The sequence below is a fragment of the Leucopleurus acutus genome, assembly GCF_964270905.1.
Source record: "Leucopleurus acutus genome assembly, chromosome: 12".
Classification (NCBI taxonomy): domain Eukaryota; kingdom Metazoa; phylum Chordata; class Mammalia; order Artiodactyla; family Delphinidae; genus Leucopleurus; species Leucopleurus acutus.
Window position 1 is genome coordinate 62486168 of NC_139154.1, and position 22323 is coordinate 62508490.

At 39.7% G+C, this 22323-nt stretch overlaps 1 protein-coding gene and 2 pseudogenes across 7 annotated transcripts in view; 1 reads left to right on the forward strand and 2 right to left on the reverse strand.

Moving 5' to 3' along the window:
- The window catches only part of THADA (THADA armadillo repeat containing), a 312415-nt gene extending 301605 nt beyond the window's left edge, over positions 1 to 10810 (reverse strand). For 4 of the 5 annotated variants that reach the window (XM_082851642.1, XM_082851641.1, XM_082851640.1 and 1 more), the window contains exons 1-4: positions 10697 to 10810; positions 7480 to 7579; positions 7089 to 7183; positions 2705 to 2835 (exon numbers count right to left, since the gene is read on the reverse strand). In XM_082851642.1, the coding sequence (XP_082707768.1) occupies positions 2705 to 2835; positions 7089 to 7183; positions 7480 to 7555 (302 nt within the window). In that variant the 5' untranslated portion in view covers positions 7556 to 7579; positions 10697 to 10810. Of the gene's footprint in view, positions 1 to 2023; positions 2059 to 2704; positions 2836 to 7088; positions 7184 to 7479; positions 7580 to 10696 lie in introns of those variants that run through there. The other variant, XM_082851643.1, reaches the window with a different exon arrangement.
- A 4141-nt stretch (positions 10811 to 14951) lies between these two features.
- Positions 14952 to 15183, forward strand: LOC309969790 (SS18-like protein 2; annotated as a pseudogene). Its single transcript has one exon. The product of its transcript is annotated as an SS18-like protein 2 (transcript).
- A 4725-nt stretch (positions 15184 to 19908) lies between these two features.
- Positions 19909 to 21536, reverse strand: LOC309969607 (dynein light chain 1, cytoplasmic-like; annotated as a pseudogene). The gene is made up of 2 exons: positions 21457 to 21536; positions 19909 to 20219 (listed from the first exon to the last, which is right to left on the reverse strand). The product of its transcript is annotated as a dynein light chain 1, cytoplasmic-like (transcript).
- Between the last annotated feature and the right edge of the window lie 787 nt (positions 21537 to 22323).

The window sequence follows — 22323 nt, forward strand, 5'->3', positions numbered from 1 at the left end:
ATCTCACACTACACTCAAAACTTAATACCAGATAGATTTAAAAGTTAAACAAACAAAAAGAGTATTTTCAGATAAGACAAGTAATTTTATATAATCTTGTATTAGAGAAAGCATATACAAGCTGAAACTCATTTTTTACAACGAGGGAGAGAGAAAGTATATGACCCAATCTTGACAATGAATATCGACAGGACCTTCAATGAAAAGTCTACTGGGATCTTCCACAAAATGTTTTTTCTCTCCAATAAAAAGAAATGCGGAGGAGGAAATTTCCTTTTTTTTTCTTTTTGCCAAGCAGTAAAGTATATATAAGGTGCTTGTAACTGCTTTAGCCCCTTGTAACTCTGAGGGAAGATAGGGCCAAAACAATGAGAAAAAGATGGAAAACATCAGGATATTCAATGACATTTGTTGACTACTTCACCGAAACCCTATAACTGGCCAGTATTTGATCATTTGCTTTATGACACAATAAATACACTTGCTTAAAGAAAAAAAAAGATATTCTAACAAGAAAACATACTAAGATATGTAATCACCAAAAAAAAGTAAAATAGTCAAAATCCACACATTAAAAAATATTGACTCTTGGGGACTTCCCTGGTGGCTCAGTGGTTAAGAATCCGCCTGCCAATGCAGGGGACATGGGTTCAAGCCCTGGTCTGGGAAGATCCCACATGCCACAGAGCAACTAAGCCCATGTGCCACAACTACTGAGCCTGCGCTCTAGAGCCTGCGAGCCACAACTACTGAGCCCACATACCACAACTACTGAAGCCTGCATGCCTAGAGTCCATGCTTCACAAGAGAAGCCACCACAATGAGAAGCCCACACACTGCAACGAAGAGTAGCTCTCACTTGCCACAACTAGAGAAAGCCTGCGGGCAGCAACGAAGACCCAATGCAGCCAAAAATAAATAAATAAATAAATTTAAAACAAATAAAAAATATTCACTCTCACTAGTAACCTGGCAAATGCAAATTATAACATAACACCATTTTTCACCTACCAAATTTTAAAAGATTTAAAGATTGATTTTATTCAGTGTTGGAAAGATATGAAGAAAAAGGCACTCTTATTCACTTGTTAGAAGGAGTATAACATGGTATCATGTTGAGGATTACGATTTAGCAATATCTATCAAAAATTTTGATAGGCGTAAGTTTGGTCAAGAAATTCCTCTTCTAGGAATTCATTTCAAAGAAATACACATATAAAATTATATACATAATTAAGAATATCACTGTAGCATTGCTGGAATAATGAAAACTTGAAAACAAACTATCAATGGAGAAGTAATTAAATAATATGTAATACGGCACATATAAATTTCGGTACATACATATTATGGAATATCTAGCTGTTAGAAAGAATGAGGACTTTCGGTGGAAATGTAAAACGGTGCAGCCATATGGAAAATTGTTCGGAAGTTCCTCAGAAAATTAAAAATAAAATTACCATATGATCCAGCAATCCCACTTGCAGGGGATTGCTATATACCCTAAAGAACTGAAAGCAGGATCTCAAAGAGATATTTGCACAACCATGTCCATTATTCACAATAGTCAAAAAGAGGAAGCAACCCAAATGTCTATCAACAGACTAATGGATGAACACAATGTGCTATATACATACAATAGAGTATTAATCAGCCTTAAAAAGGAAGGAAATCCTATCACATGCTACAACATGGATGAACCTTGAGGACATAAGTCAGTCACAGAAAGATAAATACAAATGTTTTACTTATACAAGGTATCTAAAGTAATCAAAATCATAGAAAAAGAAAGCAGAATGGTGGTTGCCAAGGGCTAGGGGGAGGAGGAAATAGGGAGTAGTTGTTTAATGGGTATAGAGTTTCAGTTTTGTAAGATGGAGAAGTTCTAGAGATCCACAGCACAACAATGTGAATACACTTAACATTACTGAACTGTACACTCAAAAATGGTTAAGATGGTAAATTTTATGTTATGTGGGGTGTTTTTAACCACAATTTAAAAAAAAAGAAGGACTATACTGACCTGAAAATATCTCTAAGACATTCCTTAGTGAAAAACAACCTACAGAGAAATATGTAGAGTATAACCCCATTTACATAAAAAATAAAAACTAAAGTATAACACACACACACACACACACTAAACCCAAAGGAAAGGTCTAGAAACCCCAAAATGTCAAGTGATAACCTTTACTAAGAAAAGATAAGCCAGAAATAGTGAAAAGGAAGGCTCACTTTTTATTTTGTGTACTTCTATATTGCTTAAACTTTCTACACTAAGCATATATTCCTGTATTACCTGTGTAATATAGGTAATATGGTAATATATTCCTAATGTATGCTTAGGAATATATGCTTTAAACATCTGTTTAGACCAAGAAAAGATGGGACACAGAAAAAACAGCAGGATGATAGATTTAAACTTAACCAATAATTGCATTACATGCAAATGGACTGAACCAGGAGTCTGTAAAATACAGCCTATTTTTTTAACGTCTGTGACCTAAGAAGCTTTTTTACATTTTTAAAGAGTTATGATAAATAAATAAGTAAATAAACAAAACAAAGAAGAAATTGTATGAATGAAATTGCTAAGTGATACATTTCAGTTCAGTTTTACCAAACCATAGAGGGAACCTTAAACACTGGTTACTTTTGGTCAAATTAAACATTTACAACGTCTAACTTTTCTTTTTTTCCTTACCTTGCCAAGACTTTCTTCAAGGGATTCTTTAGATTCAAAGAAAGATAAATGCCTGCTAAAATATCCAAACAACTTCGAATAGTGGGATCACACTTGCCATTTTTATTTGCCTTCTCCAGTAAGGGCACAATCTATAATCCAAAGAATTCAAAGCCATAGTAATGTTTTTCTAATATCAAGAATAGTAAAGTAACATAGATTCAAATACTTTTTTAAGTCTCACCTTTAATGTGTAATATTTTCCACTCTACACTGTTAAGGGTACTAATTTAAACACTATTTAATTTAATTTAAAACTATTTCAGTATTTATTAAATATTTAAACCATGCCCCCAACTCCCACTTTACCCTCCAGACCCACCTTCAATGACTAGATTTGTTAATGGCTTAAGGTACAGGAATTCTGTAGCACTACTGAAAACCAATAATACATTTAATTGCTTCCCCCCAAAATATTATGCAACTTCAAATGATAAATCCTAATAATGAAATGCTCGTAAGGACAGTCTTTACATTTTAAGTTAACTTTTTAATGTGCCTGCTAACATTTTTGAAGATTAAGATTAATAGAAATTTTTTTTAAACTTATCTCCACAAAAAAGGTATGTACAGAGAGGGCAGACAGCAGAAGCAAGAACTACAATCCTGCAGTCTGTGGAACAAAAACCACATTCATAGAAAGATAGACAAGATGAAAAGGCAGAGGGCTATGTACCAGATGAAAGAACAAGATAAAACCCCAGAAAAACAACTAAATGAAGTGGAGATAGGCAACCTTCCAGAAAAGGAACTCAGAATAATGACAGTGAAGATGATCCAGGACCTTGGAAAAAGAATGGAGGCAAAGATCAGGAAGATACAAGAAATGTTTAACAAAGACCTAAAAGACTTAAAGAACAAACAAACAGAGATGAACAATACAATAAATGAAATGAAGAATACACTAGAAGGAATCAATAGCAGAATAACTGAGGCAGAAGAATGGATAAGTGACCTGGAAGACAGAATGGTGGAATTCACTGCTGCACAACAGAATAAAGAAAAAAGAATGAAAAGAAATGAAGACAGCCTAAGAGACCTCTGGGATAACGCTAAATGCAACAACATTCACGTTACAGGGGTCCCAGAAGGAGAAGAGAGAGAGAAAGAACCAGAGAAAATATGTGAAGAGATTACAGTCGAAAACATCCCTAACATGGGAAAGGAAATAGCCACCCAAGTCCAGGAAGTGCAGAGTCCAATACAGGATAAACCCAAGGAGAAACATGCCGAGACACATAGTAATCAAATTGGCAAAAATTAAAGACAAAGAAAAATTGAAAGCAGCAAGCGAAAAACGACAAATAACATACAAGGGAATTCCCATAAGGTTAACAGCTGATTTCTCAGCAGAAACTCTACAAGCCAGAAGGAAGTGGCATGATATACTTAAAGTGATGAAAGGGAAGAACGTGCAACCAAGATTACTCTATCCCGCAAAGATCTAATTCAGATCTGATGGAGAAATCAAAAGCTTTACAGAAAAGCAAAAGCTAAGAGAATTCAGCACCACCAAACCAGCTCTACAACAAATGCTAAAGGAACTTCTCTAGGTGGGAAACACAAGAGAAGAAAAGGACCTACAAAAACAAACCCAGGGCTTCCCTGGTGGCGCAGTGGTTGAGAATCTGCCTGCCGATGCAGGCGACGTGGGTTCGAGCCCTGGTCTGGGAGGATCCCACATGCCGCGGAGCAACTGGGCCCGTGAGCCACAATTACTGAGCCTGCGTGTCTGGAGCCTGTGCTCCGCAACAAGAGAGGCCGTGATAGTGAGAGGCCCGCACATCACAATGAAGAGTGGCCCCCGCTCGCCGCAACTAGAGAAAGCCCTCGCACAGAAACGAAGACCTAACACAGCCATAAATAAATTAATTAATTTTAAAAAAAACTCAAAACAATTAAGAAAATGATCATAGGAACATACATATCTATAATTACCTTAAATGTGAATGGATTAAATGCTCCAACCAAAAGGCACAGGCTTGCTGAATGGATATAAAAACAAGACCCATATATATGCTGTCTACAAGAGATGCACTTCAGACCTATTGGACACATACAGACTGAAAGTGAGGGGATGGAAAAAGATAGTCCATGCAAATGGAAATCAAAAGAAAGCTGGAGTAGCAATACTCATATCAGATAAAATAGACTTTAAAATAAAGAATGCTACAAGAGACAAGAAAGGGCACTACATAATGATCAAGGGATCAATCCAAGAAGAAGGTATCACAATTATAAATATATATGCACCCAACACAGGAGCACCTCAATACATAAGGCAACTGCTAACAGCTATAAAAGAGGAAATCGACAGTGACACAATAATAGTGGGGGACTTTAACACCTCACTTACACCAATGGACAGATCATCCAAACAGAAAATTAATAAGGAAACACAAGTTTTAAATGACACAATAGACCAGATAGATTTAATTGATATTTATAGGACATTCCTAGGTTTAGGACAAACCTAGGGAGACAAAAGACCTGTATGCAGAAAACTATGACACTGATGAAAGAAATTAAAGATGATACCAACGGATGGAGAGATATACCATGTTCTTGGATTGGAAGAATCAATATTGTGAAAATGACTATACTACCCAAAGCAATCTACAGATTCAATGCAATCCCTATCAAATTACCAATGGCATTTTTTACGGAACTAGAACAAAAAATCTTAAAATTTGTATGGAGACACAAAAGACCCCGAATAGCCAAAGTGGTATTAAGGGAAAAAAAACAGAGCTGGAGGAATCAGACTCCCTGACTTCAGACACTTACTACAAAGCTACAGTAATCAAGACAGTATGGTACTGGCACAAAAACAGAAACATAGATCAATGGAACAAGATAGAAAACCCAGAGATAAACCCACGCACCTATGGTCAACTAATCTATGACAAAGGAGGCAAGGATATACAATGGAGAAAAGACAGTCTCTTCAATAAGCGGTGCTGGGAAAACTGGACAGCTACATGTAAAAGAATGAAATCAGGATACTCCCTAACACCATACACAAAAATAAACTCAAAATGGATTACAGACCTAAATGTAAGACCGGACACTATAAAACTCTCAGAGGAAAACATCGGCAGAACACTCTTTGACATAAATCACAGCAAGATCTTTTTTGATACACCTCCTAGAGTAATGGAAATAAAACCAAAAATAAACAAATGGGACCTAATGAAACTTCAAAGCTTTTGCACAGCAAAGGAAACCATAAATAAGACTAAAAGATGGAGCTTCCCTGGTGGCGCAGTGGTTGAGATGGTTGAGGTGCGCAGTGGCACCTGCCGATGCAGGGGACACGGGTTCGTGCCCCGGTCCGGGAAGATCCCACATGCTGCAGAGCGGCTGGGCCCGTGAGCCATGGCCGCTAAGCCTGCGCGTCTGGAGCCTGTGCGCCACAACGGGAGAGGCCACAACAGTGAGAGGCCCGTGTACCGCAAAAAAAAAAAAAAAAAAGGCTAAAAGACAACCCTCAAAATGGGAGAAAATATTTGCAAACGAATCAACAGACAAAGGATTAATCTCCAAAATATATAAACAGCTCATGCAGCCCAATATTAAAGAAACAAACAACCCAATCCAAAAATGGGCAGAAGACCTAAATAGACATTTCTCCATAGAAGACATACAGATGGCCAAGAAGCACATGAAAAGCTGCTCAACATCACTAATTATTAGAGAAATGCAAATCAAAACTACAATGAGGTATCACCTCACACCAGTTAGAATGGGCATCTGAAACTGGGTCATTTGTAGAGACATGGATGAATCTAGAGACTGTCATACAGAGTGAAGTAAGTCAAAAAGAGAAAAACAAATATCGTATATTAATGCGTATATGTGGAACATAGAAAAATGGTACAGATGAACTGGTTTGCAGGACAGAAATTGAGACACAGATGTAGAGAACAAACGTATGGACGCCAACGTGGGAAAGTGGCGGGGGGTGATGGTGTGGTGTGATGAATTGGGAGATTGGGATTGACATGTATACACTGATGTGTATAAAACTGATGACTAATAAGGACCTGCTGTATAAAAAAATAAATAAAATTCAAAAAACAAACAAACAAAAAGGTATGCACAATTATTTCATTATCCTACCTATACACAGCTCCAATAGTGGTGGAAGCCTAAGTATGGCTTCTTTTGCCACTCTGAATAAAAAGATATCATATAATGAATAGAAAAAACAAAACAATCCCTTATTCTTTAATGATACATTTATATTAAATAATTGGAAGCCAAAAATTATCAGTTAATTTTAAAAGTCCATAATAGCATGATAACCTTCAAGATGCACTCATGAATATCAAATCAGCCTTACCTGTTTAACATAATGGATCTGTGACACTCCATCAGTGAGTTGTACACAATGTAACAGCAAAGAAGCTAGATTCTTCCCTTCTACATCAGCCAAAGCTACATAACACACACACAAAAATTTCTTCAGTGATTTAACAATATATGGATATGAGTTTGCCTTTGTCATGTGTTCTATAAAATTTAAATATTTATAAACAAACAAAAAAAACCTGGCAGAACTAGTCTGAAGATAGAAGTTTAAGAAAACCATTTTACAACCAAAACTGAATGTAAAGAACGTGGAATAATTAAATACCAAGAGTTTGAACATTATGTGTTATGGAGTCCCAGAGATAAATATACTGTTTGCAACCTAAAAAAGAGATCAACAAATGAAGTCAGAAATCACTTACATCTCAAAGTTTCAAGGTCCTGATAACAAACGGTCAATGAAGTAACTTGAGTTTCTTTCTTCTTCTTTACACCCATTTTAAATAGAATTAACAGTAGTCACTACAAGAAAGAAGAGTTTTAAGACACTAATGCACTAAAGCCCTCAGTACCACTGACATTTTGGGCCGGATAATTCTTTGCTATAGAGTGTTGTCCTGGACACTGTAGGATATTTAACACATCCTTGGCCTCTACCCACTAGATGTCAGTAGCATCCTCTTTCCTCTAAGTTGTGACAACCAAAAAATGTCTCTAGTCATTGCCAAATGTCCCCTGGGGAGCAAAGTTGCCACAGACTGAGAACTACTGATCTAAGTATTTCTGCTTTGAAAACCTTGTTTAGACTCAAGAAGAGTTTATTAATGTCTAAAGTTACTTTTACCTACCCAGTCTTTATATTTTAAAATATAGCAAACCTTCATTTTAGTAATAACAAAGAAACCAGTATGGTTTTTCAAAAATAAACTACGCATACCTAACCTCCGTGACTTCTTAGACTGACAGATCAGGAGGTATCATGAGATGCTATATCTTTATTTCTGCAAAATATTTAATAAAGGAAACTTTCACATACTATCCTCGTGAGTTTGCTTTTAGTTAACGAACAGTTTGTTTCAGCTAACAGGGTTCATAATGGGCTGAACAAATGTACTCAGAGGATACACACTAATAGTACCATGCGGTCTGAAGACAAGCCGCTAGGGAAATGCCACACAGGGCTCTTTTCTTGGTGCAGTTAGCATTTTTAGCAGTGTTTATAATGTAGACATTAGAGGACATAACATAGTGAATTTATAAAAGACACAAAGGTGGGAGCACATGTTGGATGATGGAATTAGGATTAAAAAAAAAAGACCAATAAACTGGAATAAATTTACCAAGATGAAACAGAAATAAATGTAAAATGCTGCATTTGGATTAGAAAAATATAATCTAGAAATACAGGATGGGGAGGTGGGGGAGAAAATATGTGATTTGAAACAGCTCAATATGTGGTTTGAATATTATGTGAGCCAACAGCACAACAGGACTGTTAAAAACCACATTAGAAGTCAGCTAGACCAAGGGAATGCCTGATCCCTTGGTCATCTTCACAGGTCAGGTGACATATGGAGCATTAGATGCTATGCTGGTGGCCATATCTTAAGGAGCCATAGCAAATGATGGAGCTTCCAAGGAACAGCCAGATTTCTGAAGGGCCAAGAGAGCACCTCCTTTCAGAAAACAGTTCAGTTAACCAAAGGTGTTTGGCCTGGAGAAAAGAGGACTGGACGAGTGCCTTAAAAGAGCTGCTGTTGTTGGAGGACTGCTTTGGAGAAAGAGGAATAGATGTCTTCTCTCTTTTTTTTTTTTTTTTTTGGCTGTACTGCATGGCTTGCAAGACCTTTTCTCTGACCAGGGATTGAACCCAGGGCCACGGAGTGAAAAGCACCAAATCCTAACTACTGGGCCACCAAGGAAGTCCCAGATGTCTTCTATCTGAGATGGCTATAGAATTTGTAGATGTCTATAGAATTAGGAAATGTCAGTGCAAGCTTCAGGGAGGCCAGTTCAAGCTCAATACAAAGGAAGAACGCTATGGTTCAACTATAAAATGTGCTGCCTTTCAAAAGAGAATTTCCCAATGCTGGGAATACCCAAACAGAAATTGAATGAACCCTTTCCACCTGTACTCCTGCAATAACCTCCCAACTGGTCTCCAAACTTCCATTCTGCTTCTGAAGAGTCCATTTTCTTCACAGTCATCAAAGCAATTTTTTTCAAATCTAATTACTCTCTTTCTTAAAACTTTCCAAGGGCTTTCATTTTCACTTAGAATAAAATCCAAATTTGAGACTTTGGCCTTCAAGGCCCTAAATAATCTGGCCATGCTTTCCCCTACAGTTCATCTCAAATTAATCTTCTCTTCACCATCTAGGGGACTTTGCACTTCCTGATATCGCTGTCTGTTAGGCTTATTCCACCAAATCTTTGCAAGGCCAACTCTTCATCATTCAGGTCTCTTCTCAAATATTACCTCCTCCAAGAAGCCTTCCATGTCCACTCTATCTAAAATGCCACCACTCCTACGCATATACAGACCATTTCTAGTGCTTTATTTTCTTCATAGTACTTACTACTACCTGAAGTTACAAGAACTTGTTTATTTGCATATTATCTGTCTCCCCTAGTAATAAATTCCATGAAGGCAGCAACTTTAATCTGTTTTGTCCACTGTTTTAATTCTCAATTCCCAAAACAGTACCTGGCACATATTAGGTGCTTAATAAATATTTGATGAATAAACAAATGAGTTATTTAAAAAACATTTGTCAGTGATGTTCTAAAAGGTATGTATACTTTTAACAGCAGCAAGTGGACTACCTGTCATCTTAAGTAAATTCTATATCCAAATGACAAGCTAGTCCTGACACTGAAGAACCTTTGGTCCCTTTGCTAAGTAAGAGGTCAATACAGAAATGAAATGTGAAAATCCACTTAACAGAAAATGGTAATAAAAATGGACACAGTTAGAAAAGCATTGACAAGGTAAGAATCTGAAAAGTGAAATGATTAGATCAAGGGGAATATCACTGGGGATCACTTCCTAGGTAAGTCACCAATATACAAAGCTTAGAAGGAATAGAGATAGACAACTGGGGAGGCTATTCTCTGGTGAATGGTGAGCAAATCTGCCCCGGGATTTGATCCTGGAACCCTCAAGACTGCACAAAGAGGTCTGGTGCTTATGCGTGCTCAATGGATGCCTAAACGTTTGTCCTGAAGAACTGGGCCTCCCAATAGCGGAAAATCCCATGCCCACCTTAAGGTACTGCTTAAGTGGCCAGAAGATGCTCAGTAAATTATACTCCTCCTGGGTCCCACTGGCTGCACCCCTTCTGATTGCTGCTTCACTCCCATCTACAACTTTCTGGCTGACTCCCACAAACATTATCTGGGCAATTTCCCAACCACGTGGAGGCCGGGGAATGACAGGTAAAACAAAAGTGGTTAAAGTGCTATCTCCATGGAGACCTAAGCGACCGGAAATCAGTTTCAAGACCGTCAAATTCTCGCGTAACTGAAGGACGGGAATTGGTGAATATCGCCTGGCGGCCCTAGCAAAGTGGCCGAGCCGAGTGGTGGAGAGTAGAACGCTACCGCGGATGGGACAAGCAGGACGCCTGGGAGCCAAACCTCGTTCCCGTGAGAGTCCGAGAAGAGTCGCAGCCCTCAGGACGAGTCCCGGAAGCTGGTCTAGTTCTACGGTGTCTCCGTGGCTCACAGCGTGGTCTGTAGTCGACTACCGGGTCGAGGCGAGGGGAGGGAAGGAAGAAGACCAGGAGGGAGAATCATCGCGAGAATTGAGCCAATGAACTCCTCCAATCAGGAGTCCAGAGGGGTGGTGATGTCACCGGAGAACCGGTGTTAGTGAGTTTGGTCAGACCCTACTTTAAAGAGTGCGCGCGGTACCTCACTTGAACCGCTAGGGCGAACCCTGCCCGCCTCCTTACCCTTAGGTAAGATTTGACAGTGGCCTCCACACCCCTGAGTCCCTGGGAAGCACTTTTGCCTTAACCCAGACGTTCCACCTTCTCCCTCTCAGCTTCCTCAGCGCAGAGACAGGAAGAAAACTGCCTCCGAGCCTTTAGAATCAGGAGCCTGATGACTTTAGAGCCTGTGAGAGGGGGTAGGGGATGGAACGGGCAGTCAACTGAAGCCACAGTAAGAATTTTGACTAAGATGCGAAGTACGGAAATGAACTAACGTATGCCACAGTACAGGTATTCATTCAGCAAACGGTTAATGAATGCCATTGTCGGAGCTGTTACCAGGCGCTATCCTTGAAAGTTATCCTATTTAGGGTATATATATTATGCAGAAAACCAAATTATCAGATGGCTCGGCCCTTTAAAAATACATAAAATAAGTAGGTGCCAACCTCTACACTAGAAGCTGGGACGGAGGTAAGATCAAGAAATAGACACGGAGGTTATGTTCAAGTGCAATTAATTTGGGAAATACAGAGAAACATTCCAGTTCCCCAAACCTTTAGTCAGATTGATGATTTTAAGTTTTTAATCATTACTTTTCTGAATTTTATCTCACCTTCGTTTGTTTTTCTTTGTAGTTTTATCACCTGTGTATGTATCACTAAACAGATCTTATTTTGTTTGATTCTGAGCTTTGTATGTGGAATCGTTTGTTTTCTCCAGGACTTTGCTTCTCTCAGCATTGCTTTTGGCATCCACAGAAAAGCAGGTCTGTGTAGTTCTTTCATTCACTGTTGTATAGTATTCCATTGTTTAATATACCACATTTATCCATTCTAGTCCTCTGGAGATTTGGATTGTTTCCAGCTTTTGCACTAACGATACTGCTGTGAAGTGTCTTTTACATGTCAGCTGATGAGTGTGTGTAGAACTTCCTCTACAGCAATTTTTTTCTAATTTTGACTGGGACTGATAGTAAGAAATACATTGTACCTTAAACCAAGTACACCTAAGTACTCACACATATATAACTGAAACAAAACTTTCTTGAAATATTTGTTATTCTACAAGAGCTATGTGCTCTGATATTTTCTTTTTTTTTTAAGTTATGGTAAAATACACATAACAAAATTTACCATCTTAACCATGGTTTTTTTTAAAAAAGGAGAAGAAAGAAACAACAGGCTCAAGGTGGAGCCACTAGCCCCCAGGACAGCAAACCAAGACTTAATGGCAGTTTCAGCCTGTCTCAAGAACAGAATTTCTGGAATTGCTTATCAGCACTAGAGAGATAATCTTACCTGAAACAATCCTTTCTTTTCCTTTACTCATAACTTCTTTGTCCCACCCCATTTCTATAAAAGCTTTCCATTTTGTACCACTGAAGGAGTGCCTTCCTATTTACTAGATGGGATGCTGCCTGGTTCATAAATCATTGAATAAAGCCAATTAGATCTTCACATTTACTTGGTTGAATTTTGTTTTTTAACACCATTTTTAAGTTTTTTCCTTTTTTAAATATATGTTTCAGTCTCACTGAAGTAACTTCGTAACGATCAATGGATTACAACCCTTTTTAAATTTTGGCCCAACCATTTGAAAGTAAGGGGCATTTGAGAGTAAGACGTTGTGAGTCTTCCCCCCACAAAATGAGAGCATGAGCTGGGAGGCAAACAAACACAATTAACATGTATGTGCAAAGGTGGTAACTGCCATGGAAAAAACGGGGAATAGAAAAGAGTGAGGGGGAGCTCTGTCGCCATTTTAAATAGAGTGGTCAGGGTAGGCCTCCTGGAGTAAGGATTTGCGAGAGATGTGGATACCCTGAGGAAGAGCATTCCATGTGGAGGGAACAGCCACTGCAGAGGTGTGTCAGGGCAGGAGCTTGGTGAGGAAGAACAGCAAGGAGGCCAGTGTGGCTAGAGCCAAGCCAGCAAAGGTATAGGTTATAGGGAATGAAACAAGGGAGTTTCAATTATGTAAAGCCTTACAAGGACTTTTACTGTAAGTGAAATGGGGAGTCATTTTGAGCAGAAGAGTGATAGGATTAATCTGCATTTCAAAAGAGTCCCTGGAGCTACTTTGTTGAGACTAAGACTTTAGTGGAAGTGGGAAGACTTCCCACTTCAATGAGTGAAGAGGCTATTGCTATAAACTAAGCAGGCAAGATGCTGGTGGCTCAGACCAGGAAGGTAGCAGTGGAAGAGTGGACAAATTCAGGATATGATTTGGAAGTAAGCCAACAGGATTTTCTGAAGGATGGGATATGGAGTATGAGGAAAAGAGTCAAAGATGATTCCAAGATTTCTGACCTGAGCAACTGGAAGGATGAAGTTGCCATTCATAGAGTGATCAGGGCAAAAGTTTGCTTGGAGTGGATTTGAATGAGTTTAAAAGAGACTGGGAGGAAAGGAATTGACAGTGACAAGATCAAGCAGCGACAATGGCGGTATAGTACACAGTGGCAAGTAAATGGAATGGTAACTCCTAGAGGAAATAGAGGCAAGAGAAAGTTCAGGTTTTAAAGACTGAAAGAGTAACGTGTTTGGAAAAGAGCCTTTTTTTTGGAGTCAACTTGCACCACCAGATTGAGACCACTTTAAATTCTCTGCTTGGGTCTTTTCAGAACACAGCATGAATTTGGGCCATGAACCTTTTTTTAAGTAGCTATATATTTTATTTGTAAAAATGTAGTCCAAGGGAATTTTTAAAGAATCAGTAATCCTTGATATATAAAAGTATAAAAGAAAACACTTAAATGGCATCTTACGGTAAAAGTGGACTACATAAAATCATGAAAAGTAATCAGTATATCTGTGTTTTTTTAAGTGTAGTTTTACTTTAAATATGTACCTGTTAAAGCAGCATTTTCCCTTCAAGTAGGGAAGGGAATATTTTTATAGTTATTTAATAACACATTTTCACACATAATGATTTTTTTAAGTTCTTTTACATTTGAAAGGATGTTTGAATAATGAAAATTTCACCTTTTAAAACCACAAAAAAGGGATTTAATTGCCTGCTCATTTAATACTTGTTCATAAACTTCACTCCAATCACAGGTATCTACTATAATAGGTATTGTTTTCCATAACTGAAAATCTCAATGGAGTCTGTCAGTCTCAGAGTCACCCTTACATTCTAAAAAACACACTTTATGAGAATAATCTGCCAGTAGTGTATGGTGATTTACATAATTAAGGAATCCCTCCTAATAAGCCCTATTTAATAGCTTCATGTCTAAAATGAAATCCAAAAGCATATACTAGAGTATGAATATGAATATTTTATTGTTTGTTAATATAAGATGATATTTTCTGGCCAGGAGTCTCTCATGAGGTTGCAGTCATCCAAAGGCTTAACTAAGGGTGGAGGATCCATTTCCAAGATGACTTAACTCAGTGGTGCTTGTTGTTTACAAAAGGCCTTAGTTCCTCCCCATGTGGGCCTCTCCCCCAGGCTGCTTGAGCTTTCTCACAACATGGTAGCTGGCCTTCCCCAGAAAGAGCAAGGTAGAAGCTTCAATGGCTTTTATGGCCTAGCCACAGAAGTCCCACACCATGTCAACAATATCGCATTGATTACAAAGTTCAGTCCTATTCATTGTGAGAGGGGACTACACCAACCCATAAATGCCAGGAGGCCAGTATAGTTGGGGGGCCACTTTGGAGGCTAGCTACCACAGTCTATAACACATCTACAAATTTCTCTTGATACTTAAAATGTACTGACTAAATAGATCACAACTAAGGAATGATTTATTTACGAGTTGTTTGATTATAATTTCCACAGTATATCTTAAGGAAACACTAATGCTCATGTGTTCTTACAAACTTATTTGCCTTTAATGACATACATTTTCATAGAAGACAGCCACAGAATTTAAACATAAAACTAGGTTTACTAGATGCACGAGGATCCGTGGGGCCTGAGACTGGGTTTCAACCTGGCTTCCCAGGATGTTGGTAGCCTTCATACCAGACTGGCTGAGAGGCAGGGCAGAAGTCAATCAAAATGATCCAGTGGGTCCTAGAGGAGAATGACCAGCTGATCTGCTGTATCGTGGAGTATCAGAACAAAGGCCAGGCAAATGAGTGCACCCAGTACCAGCATGTGTTACACAGAAATTTCATTGATTTGGCTACTATCACAGATGCCAGCCCAACCATTGCTTCAAAAGCAATGGAATAATCTTCCAGTTGACTGTTGTGAGAAGTCATTGAATGTAATTCATTTCCTATGAAGTAGAATCTTTACCATCTCAACTGCTTAAAACATGAATGAAACTTCTGTGACTCTCAAAAATGTGAAGAAAGCTACTAAGTTAACTGTATTCTCAATGTAAATATTTATTTTAATAATTAAGCAGATTCCCTAAAAAAACAAAAATCAAAAAAAAGGTTTGTTAAGTTTGTTATGAATGAGGCACATTTTAGATGTTCTTCAAACTTTCTTTTTTTATTTTATTTTGATTTAAAAAATTTTTATTTTTGGCTGCGTTGGGTCTTAGTTGCTGCGTGCGGGCTTTCTCTAGTTGCAGAGAGCAGGGGGCTACTCTTTGTTGCGGTGCACAGGCTTCTCATTGCGATGGCTTCTCTTGTTGTGGAGCATGGGCTCTAGGCGTGCGGGCTTCAGTAGTTGTGGCTTGTGGGCTTCAGTAGTTGTGGCTTGCGGGCTTAGTTGCTCCGTGGCCTGTGGGATCTTTCAGGACCAGGGATCAAACCTGTGTCCCCTGCATTGGCAGGCGGATTCTTAACCACTGGGCCACCAGGGAAGTCCCAAACTTTTCCTTTCTAAAGATCTCTGATCTTGTCCCTTCCCTACCTAAAAGCACATGATGGCGCTCTTTTATGTATTCTTTCTTTCCTTCACCAAACACCAGCCTCCAACTTGTGGGACCTTCTCAGTATTCCCTGAAAGCACTGATCTTTCATGCACTGTGCTCTCTGCTTGGAAGGTTTTTCTTGCTTTTTATTTTTCTCTTTAAGTTTTTTTTTTTTTTGGATGTGGACCATTTTTTAAAGTCTTTATTGAATTTGTTACAACATTGCTTCTGTTTTATGTTTTGGTGTTTTGGCTGGGAGGCATGTGGGATCTCAGCTCCCTGACCGGGGAGGGATAGAACCTGCACCCCCTGCACTGGAAGGCAAAGTCTTAACCACTGGACCGCCAGGGAAGTCCCTCAGAAGGTCTTTCTTATTCCCACCCGCAAAACTTCCTCACACTTGAAGATACATCTCACATGTCACCTCCTCAGTGAAACCTGACAAGAAATTCTTGTTTTTACTGCCAGTAGTTTTGTCTCAGCATTGTCACTTTGTCTCAGCATTGTCACTTTGTCTCAGCATTGTTACTTTGTTGGGACATGCTAGTTATTTGTATGCTAGTCAGTCTTCCTATTAACTTCTGAACTTTTCCAAGACAGGAGCCATCTTTAGGTCCTTATTGACTAGTACAGTGCCTAGCGTGAGTAACTCAGCAAATATACTTGTTGGGCTAGGATAATAGACCATCAAGTTCTTTTCCAGTGTTAATGTGCAATGATGCTTACCTTACCACTATGTGGCAGCAAACTACAGAATTACTTCCATCTTTCAATAAGGAGTTCAGCCAGGATGAATGTTCACCAGACAATGGTTTTCCTGGGAGTAGAATTACAGGAGGCCCTCACTTTCCATGTTGTTTATTTCTGCACCATTTGAATGATAGCATATTTTTTCATGTGGAATATAGAATTCATCCAGAAAAATACATAAAACAAATATTTACAAATAGATTTTAGCTTATTGACTTCTACCCAAAGTGAGTTAGAATAGCTTGTCAGCTCGGTTTAAATGCTATATTTATTATGAAGCATAACATTCAAATAGAAAATTACTTTGTTTATAAAAATTGCTCAATATTATGTTTTTAAAATTCATAGTGCTGCTTATACTTTTTACAAAAAAATCAAATATTTAAACTTTAAAAGAAAATTTCAGTGAGTAACTTAAAAATTAAGTCATAAGGAAAATAGTTATAAAATAATATGACCCAGAAATATTAGAACAGCAAATCATATATACATTATGTTTACAACTTGATAAAAAAATGTGGATACTGTGAATAAGAGTTGGAAAATAATGTGTTTTGAAAAGCAGTTAATCAGGCTGGTAACATTATGAGTGAACTTTTTTTCTTCTTAAACTTTAGTGTAACACTAGTTTAATAGCGTTTTCTTTTAAGGCTTGTTTTTGTAGGTTGTAGAGTTGCTAATTGGAACACCCTCAAATTACTGAAAAGTTAATATTTTTTACCAGCTGAATTTTATTATTGTCATTTTGAAGAAAGGCAGCAATTGTGTAGGGCACAGATGGGAAAACACAAAAATTTTAAATACATTGCATCATCTTTGATTAAAATGCTTTTGAAAAGAAAATATATATTTTTAATTCTTGTTGCAAAAAGCAGTCTTATTTCCCCCACATTATTCTGCCACCCCAAAACATCTATCATTTGGGAGCCCATGTATGGACTATATCTGAGAAAGACCAATGAGGAAGATTTGCATCACCCAGTCCATATGGCAATCCCAATTCTCAGTCCTCTCCAGAGGAGGGGACTTGTAGATACTTACCACTGTTTCTTTGGGACATCTGGAGAAGAAATCTCTAGCACAGGAAGAGATGGAAAGTTTAATATAAATTTTAGAGAGTAGGACTCTGCTGGGTCCTGCAAGGGAAGAAAACAAAGTTTGTAAAATATAGAATCTCTTGGAAAAGGTAAAGATTGTGTTAAGTTTGTTTTCCTTTTTTAAGTATAGTTGATTTACAATATTGTGTTAGTTTCAAAAGTAAAGCAAAGTGATTGATTCAGTTATATATATTCTTTTCCATTATAGGTTATTACAAGATATTGAATATAGTTCCCTGTGCTATACAGTAAGTCCTTGTTGTTTATTTTATATATAGTCGTGTGCATCTGTTAATCCCACACTCCTAATTTATCCCTCCCCCCTTCCCCTTTGGTAACCGTAAGTTTGTTTTATTTGTCTGTGAGTCTGTTTCTGTTTTGTAAATAAGTTCATTTGTATTTTTTTTAGATTCCACGTATAAGTGATATCATATAATATTTGTCTTAGTCTGACTTACTTCACTTAGTTTGATATTCTCTAGGTCCATCCATGTTGCTGCAAATGGCAATATTTCATTTTTATGGCTGAGTAATATGTTCCATTGTGTGTGTATCCTGAGTAATATTCTATTCCCCATACACACACATACACCATGTCTTCTTTATCCGTTCATCTGTCGATAGACACTTAGGTTGCTTTCACGTCTTGGCTATTGTAAATAGTGCTGCTACAAACATTGAGGGATATATGCCCACGAGTGGGAATTCTGGATCATATGGTAGCTCTATCTTTAGGTTTTTAAGGAACCTCCATAGTGGCTGCACCAGTTTATTATTTGCACACTTTTTTTTTTTTTTTTTTTTGCGGTATGTGGGCCTCTCACTGTTGTGGCCTCTCCCATTGCGGAGCACAGGCTCCGGACGCGCAGTATTTCAGTACCCCCAAATACTCTTTTTCAACTGCTCTACTTGTCATGAAAGGTACTTAAATGGCATAGTCATGAAAGGTACTTAAATGGATTTAAAAGATGACTAGGAGGCCCAATGGACAGAACTCAGTGACTAATTGAGTATAGTAATAAGTGAAAGACAGGAATCGGGGATGATTTCTAGGATTTTGTTTGGAGTGAAGACACTCCTAGTGGTCCTAGGCCTCTGGAAGGACTGAGTCGAGATCTGAAGATGGAGGAAAGAGCCACGAGCCAAGGAATGCAGGCAGCCTCTAGAAACTGGAAAAGACAGGAACACAGCCCTGCTGACACCTTGATTTTTAACTCCATAAGACCCATTTCAGGCTTCTGACGTCCAGAACTATAAAAAAATTTTTAAGTGTGTGTTGTTTTAAGCTACCAAGAGTGTAGTGTTTGTTACAGCAACAATAAGAAACTAATACACTCCCTAACTGAAAAAGAAGAGTGTGGACACCAAGCTGCACACCTCCATTGACCTCAGTGTCAAAGCCAGACCAGCTCCAGGGTATTCACCTGGCAGGCTGCCCTCAGCCCCTTAGCTCAGACAGCCTTAGCGCTGGTGAAACTAAACCCTGTGTAGCTGGGATTTTTGTGTGGTGCTTTTTTTCTATTCTTTTTTTAATTTAGAGAATAGAAATTAATTTTTTTTTTCATTACGCGGGCCTCTCACTGTTGTGGCCTCTCCCGTTGCGAAGCACAGGCTCCAGACGCACAGGCTCAGCGGCCATGGCTCACGGGCGCAGCCACTCCGCGGCATGTGGGATCTTCCCGGACCGGGGCACGAACCCGTGTCCCCTGCATTGGCAGGCGGACTCTCAACCACTGCGCCACCAGGGAAGCCCTAAAGAATAGATTTTGAGGAGAGAAAAAACATGGGGCAGAGAAGTATGGAATAGAAAACGAATACAAATGCAAGCTGTTTTGCTAGTTGCTTTTTTTTTTTTTTTTTTTTTTTTGCGGTATGCGGGCCTCTCACTGTTGCGGCCTCTCCCGTTGCGGAACACAGGCTCCGGACGCGCAGGCTCAGCGGCCATGGCTCACGGGCCCAGCCGCTCCGCGGCATGTGGGATCTTCCCGGACCGGGACACAAAGCTGTGTCCCGTGCATTGGCAGGCAGACTGTCAACCACTGCGCCACCAGGGAAGCCCCGCTAGTTGCTTTTTAACCACAACAAACTAGTACCGACAGCACCAGTACAAAAGATCGCAGTAAAGGTTCAAAGATCAAGGTGTTCTCTTAGCAAGGCTGAAAGATTCAGTCTCTGGTCTTTGGAATTTAGGCTGCAGTCCCTATTTGTGGGTAGATCCCTGGGTGCCCGGCACAATCCACGTTTTCAGTCGGATTTGAACAGAAGAATGGCCACTTGGCCCAGAGGTAGAAGTGGATGCGGTGTTGGGTATCTTGTGTCACGTGAGTACCGAAGTTCCTCCCCCTCCACGCAGCGCCAGGTGGGGGTGTACTTCTTAGCAGACTCCTTGCGGTTTGGGGCCGCAGTGCCCTCCTCTAGGTCGTACTTCTCCGGCCCCCAGTACCGGACTCCACTGAGTCCTGCGGCATCTCCTCGGCACCGCTGCATTTTTCATCACGGCCTTACGGTCGCAGGTGGTTCCTATAGGGCCAGGTCTGGCAGACAGCTGCGGTCTCCTACGGGAGACCTAGCGGGCACATGTAAGCCTGAACCAAGCTCTCCTGACTTGGCTGGCGCTAGCCTCTGCCTATGCCTGGACTTTGGTGTGGAAATGGGTAAATTCAGGCAGTGAGGGTCCATCCCATAGCATTGTGAAAAATTTGTGCAAACCCAGCTACTTCTTCCTGGTCTGGTAGCCCACACAAGCAAGAAGGGCAGGAGTTGAGGATTCCTGGAAGAAATAAACCATGCACCGCTGCATGCAGGAAACATTTGTGCTGTTCTAGGAAGGGAGCATACCTCAGAGGACGCTACAAGAGGAGGAGTAACTGCCCAGCCCAGGAGTCTGGCTTAGACTAGCCCCTCACCCTAGAAGCCAGGCAAAGTCCCTCCGCCTCCTACAGGATGCCATCCTGGCCCCCCATACTCAGAGCTCTCCTGGACTAGGGAGGAACACATATGGTCCCTTCAACCAGACCCCTTCCCTCAACCCCAGTCATTTTCATTTGTTCCTTTAAAGCAGGCAGGGCTGGGATTCTCATTTTACTGATGGAGAAACATATTCAAATGGAACAAATGGCCAATGTGCAGTGGTTCAGATGCTTAGTCCAGGGCTCTTTCCATTATATTTGAAACCCTCCTTTTTATATGCAAATGAGGCCAAGTGTGTCGGTGACACTTTCCTACAAAATGAAACAATGCCGTAATAACAAGGTCTTGGGGAATTAATGGTACTAAATGGGTAATTTGGGTTTAATGTTAAATCCTGGAGTGGGTGACCCAGGGCCAGAAAGAGTGGCTTTCTGCGTGTCACCTCTGCCATCTGGTGACCAAATGACAATATAACTAAAACAACTGTGTACTGATACTGTCATCATAGAAAAGTCACGCATGACCCAGAAACTGAGTGAATGATTTGAGTGTGAGCTCTGACTTTTAGGGCCTGAGATGATAAAAATAAAATGTTAAGTCTACAAATAAAGGTCAGAGTTTCCACAATTATTTCTGCTCAGGGTGAGGAACCTCATAGTTTACAATGGAAGAACCCCTTCATCCATTTAGTCAACGAATATTTATTAAACATTATCTTAAGTCAGTTCCTAAGGAAACAGTTTCTAGGCAGAGATTTGCATAAAGGAGGGTTACTGGGGAGTACTCTTGAGAACAACTTTTGTAAGGACTTGAGGGAAACAGAACTGGTCAGAAAGGGTTGAAAGGGGATGAATTTGCTACAGAGGCCTTAGCCAATCCTACTGAGAGCTCTGGCGTTGGCTTGGCAAGGGACAGAGCCTCTGTCCTGCATGAACCAGGTATTGGATCAGGTAATGAGCCATCGCAGCTGAGACTAGCCACATCTGAGGGAATGAATGCCTTGGTGGTAAAGTGGAGATCTGGGCAGCACGTCGCAGCATCCACTACAGACCCCCCTACTATGTTGTGTGCACTGTGCCATGGTCTAGTGGTATGATATTGAACAAGACAACATCTCTGCCTTCAGAGGTACCCACAGGTGTATAGTTAAAGAACAAACAAACAAATGTTGTAGAAAATTATCTTGTAACTAGAAAATGTATCCCATAAACTTAACAAAGAAAAATCCTTGCCTTTTATTGATGGCAATAAAAAGTTTGAAAATATTTAGGGTGAAAAGTGAATTCACTCTCTGCTGATATAAAAATTGAAGAAGAAAAAAAAGTCACCCAGGAACAGTTCTAGAGAAACTTGCCTAGTAAATGTAACTGAAGAAGCTGGAGATTACTTTGGCGTTTGTCTGTAATGGACTGTGGATCCCTTCAGCTCTACCCAAGAATAGGCGATGGGGCATTATTTCTATCCTGGGGCCTTCAAGTGGTCTTAGCTATTGGAAAAGAGGGCTGCCTTTGCAAGTGGGGATGTGCTGGCTACTGATACTGATTCTGCTCTGTCCACTTGGTGCCCCTGACCCAATCCCATTGTCCCAGCCATCCTCTCCCCTACGTCCCCTTTGTCCCTCCCTTTCTCCCACTTGAGGAATTTTTATTTCATCTCAGAGAAAAGCACTTGGACTTGCCTGTTATCCCAGCCTGTTACTTATAGCATGACAATGAACTCTATACCTTGTGCTCTTTAGGGCTTAAACAT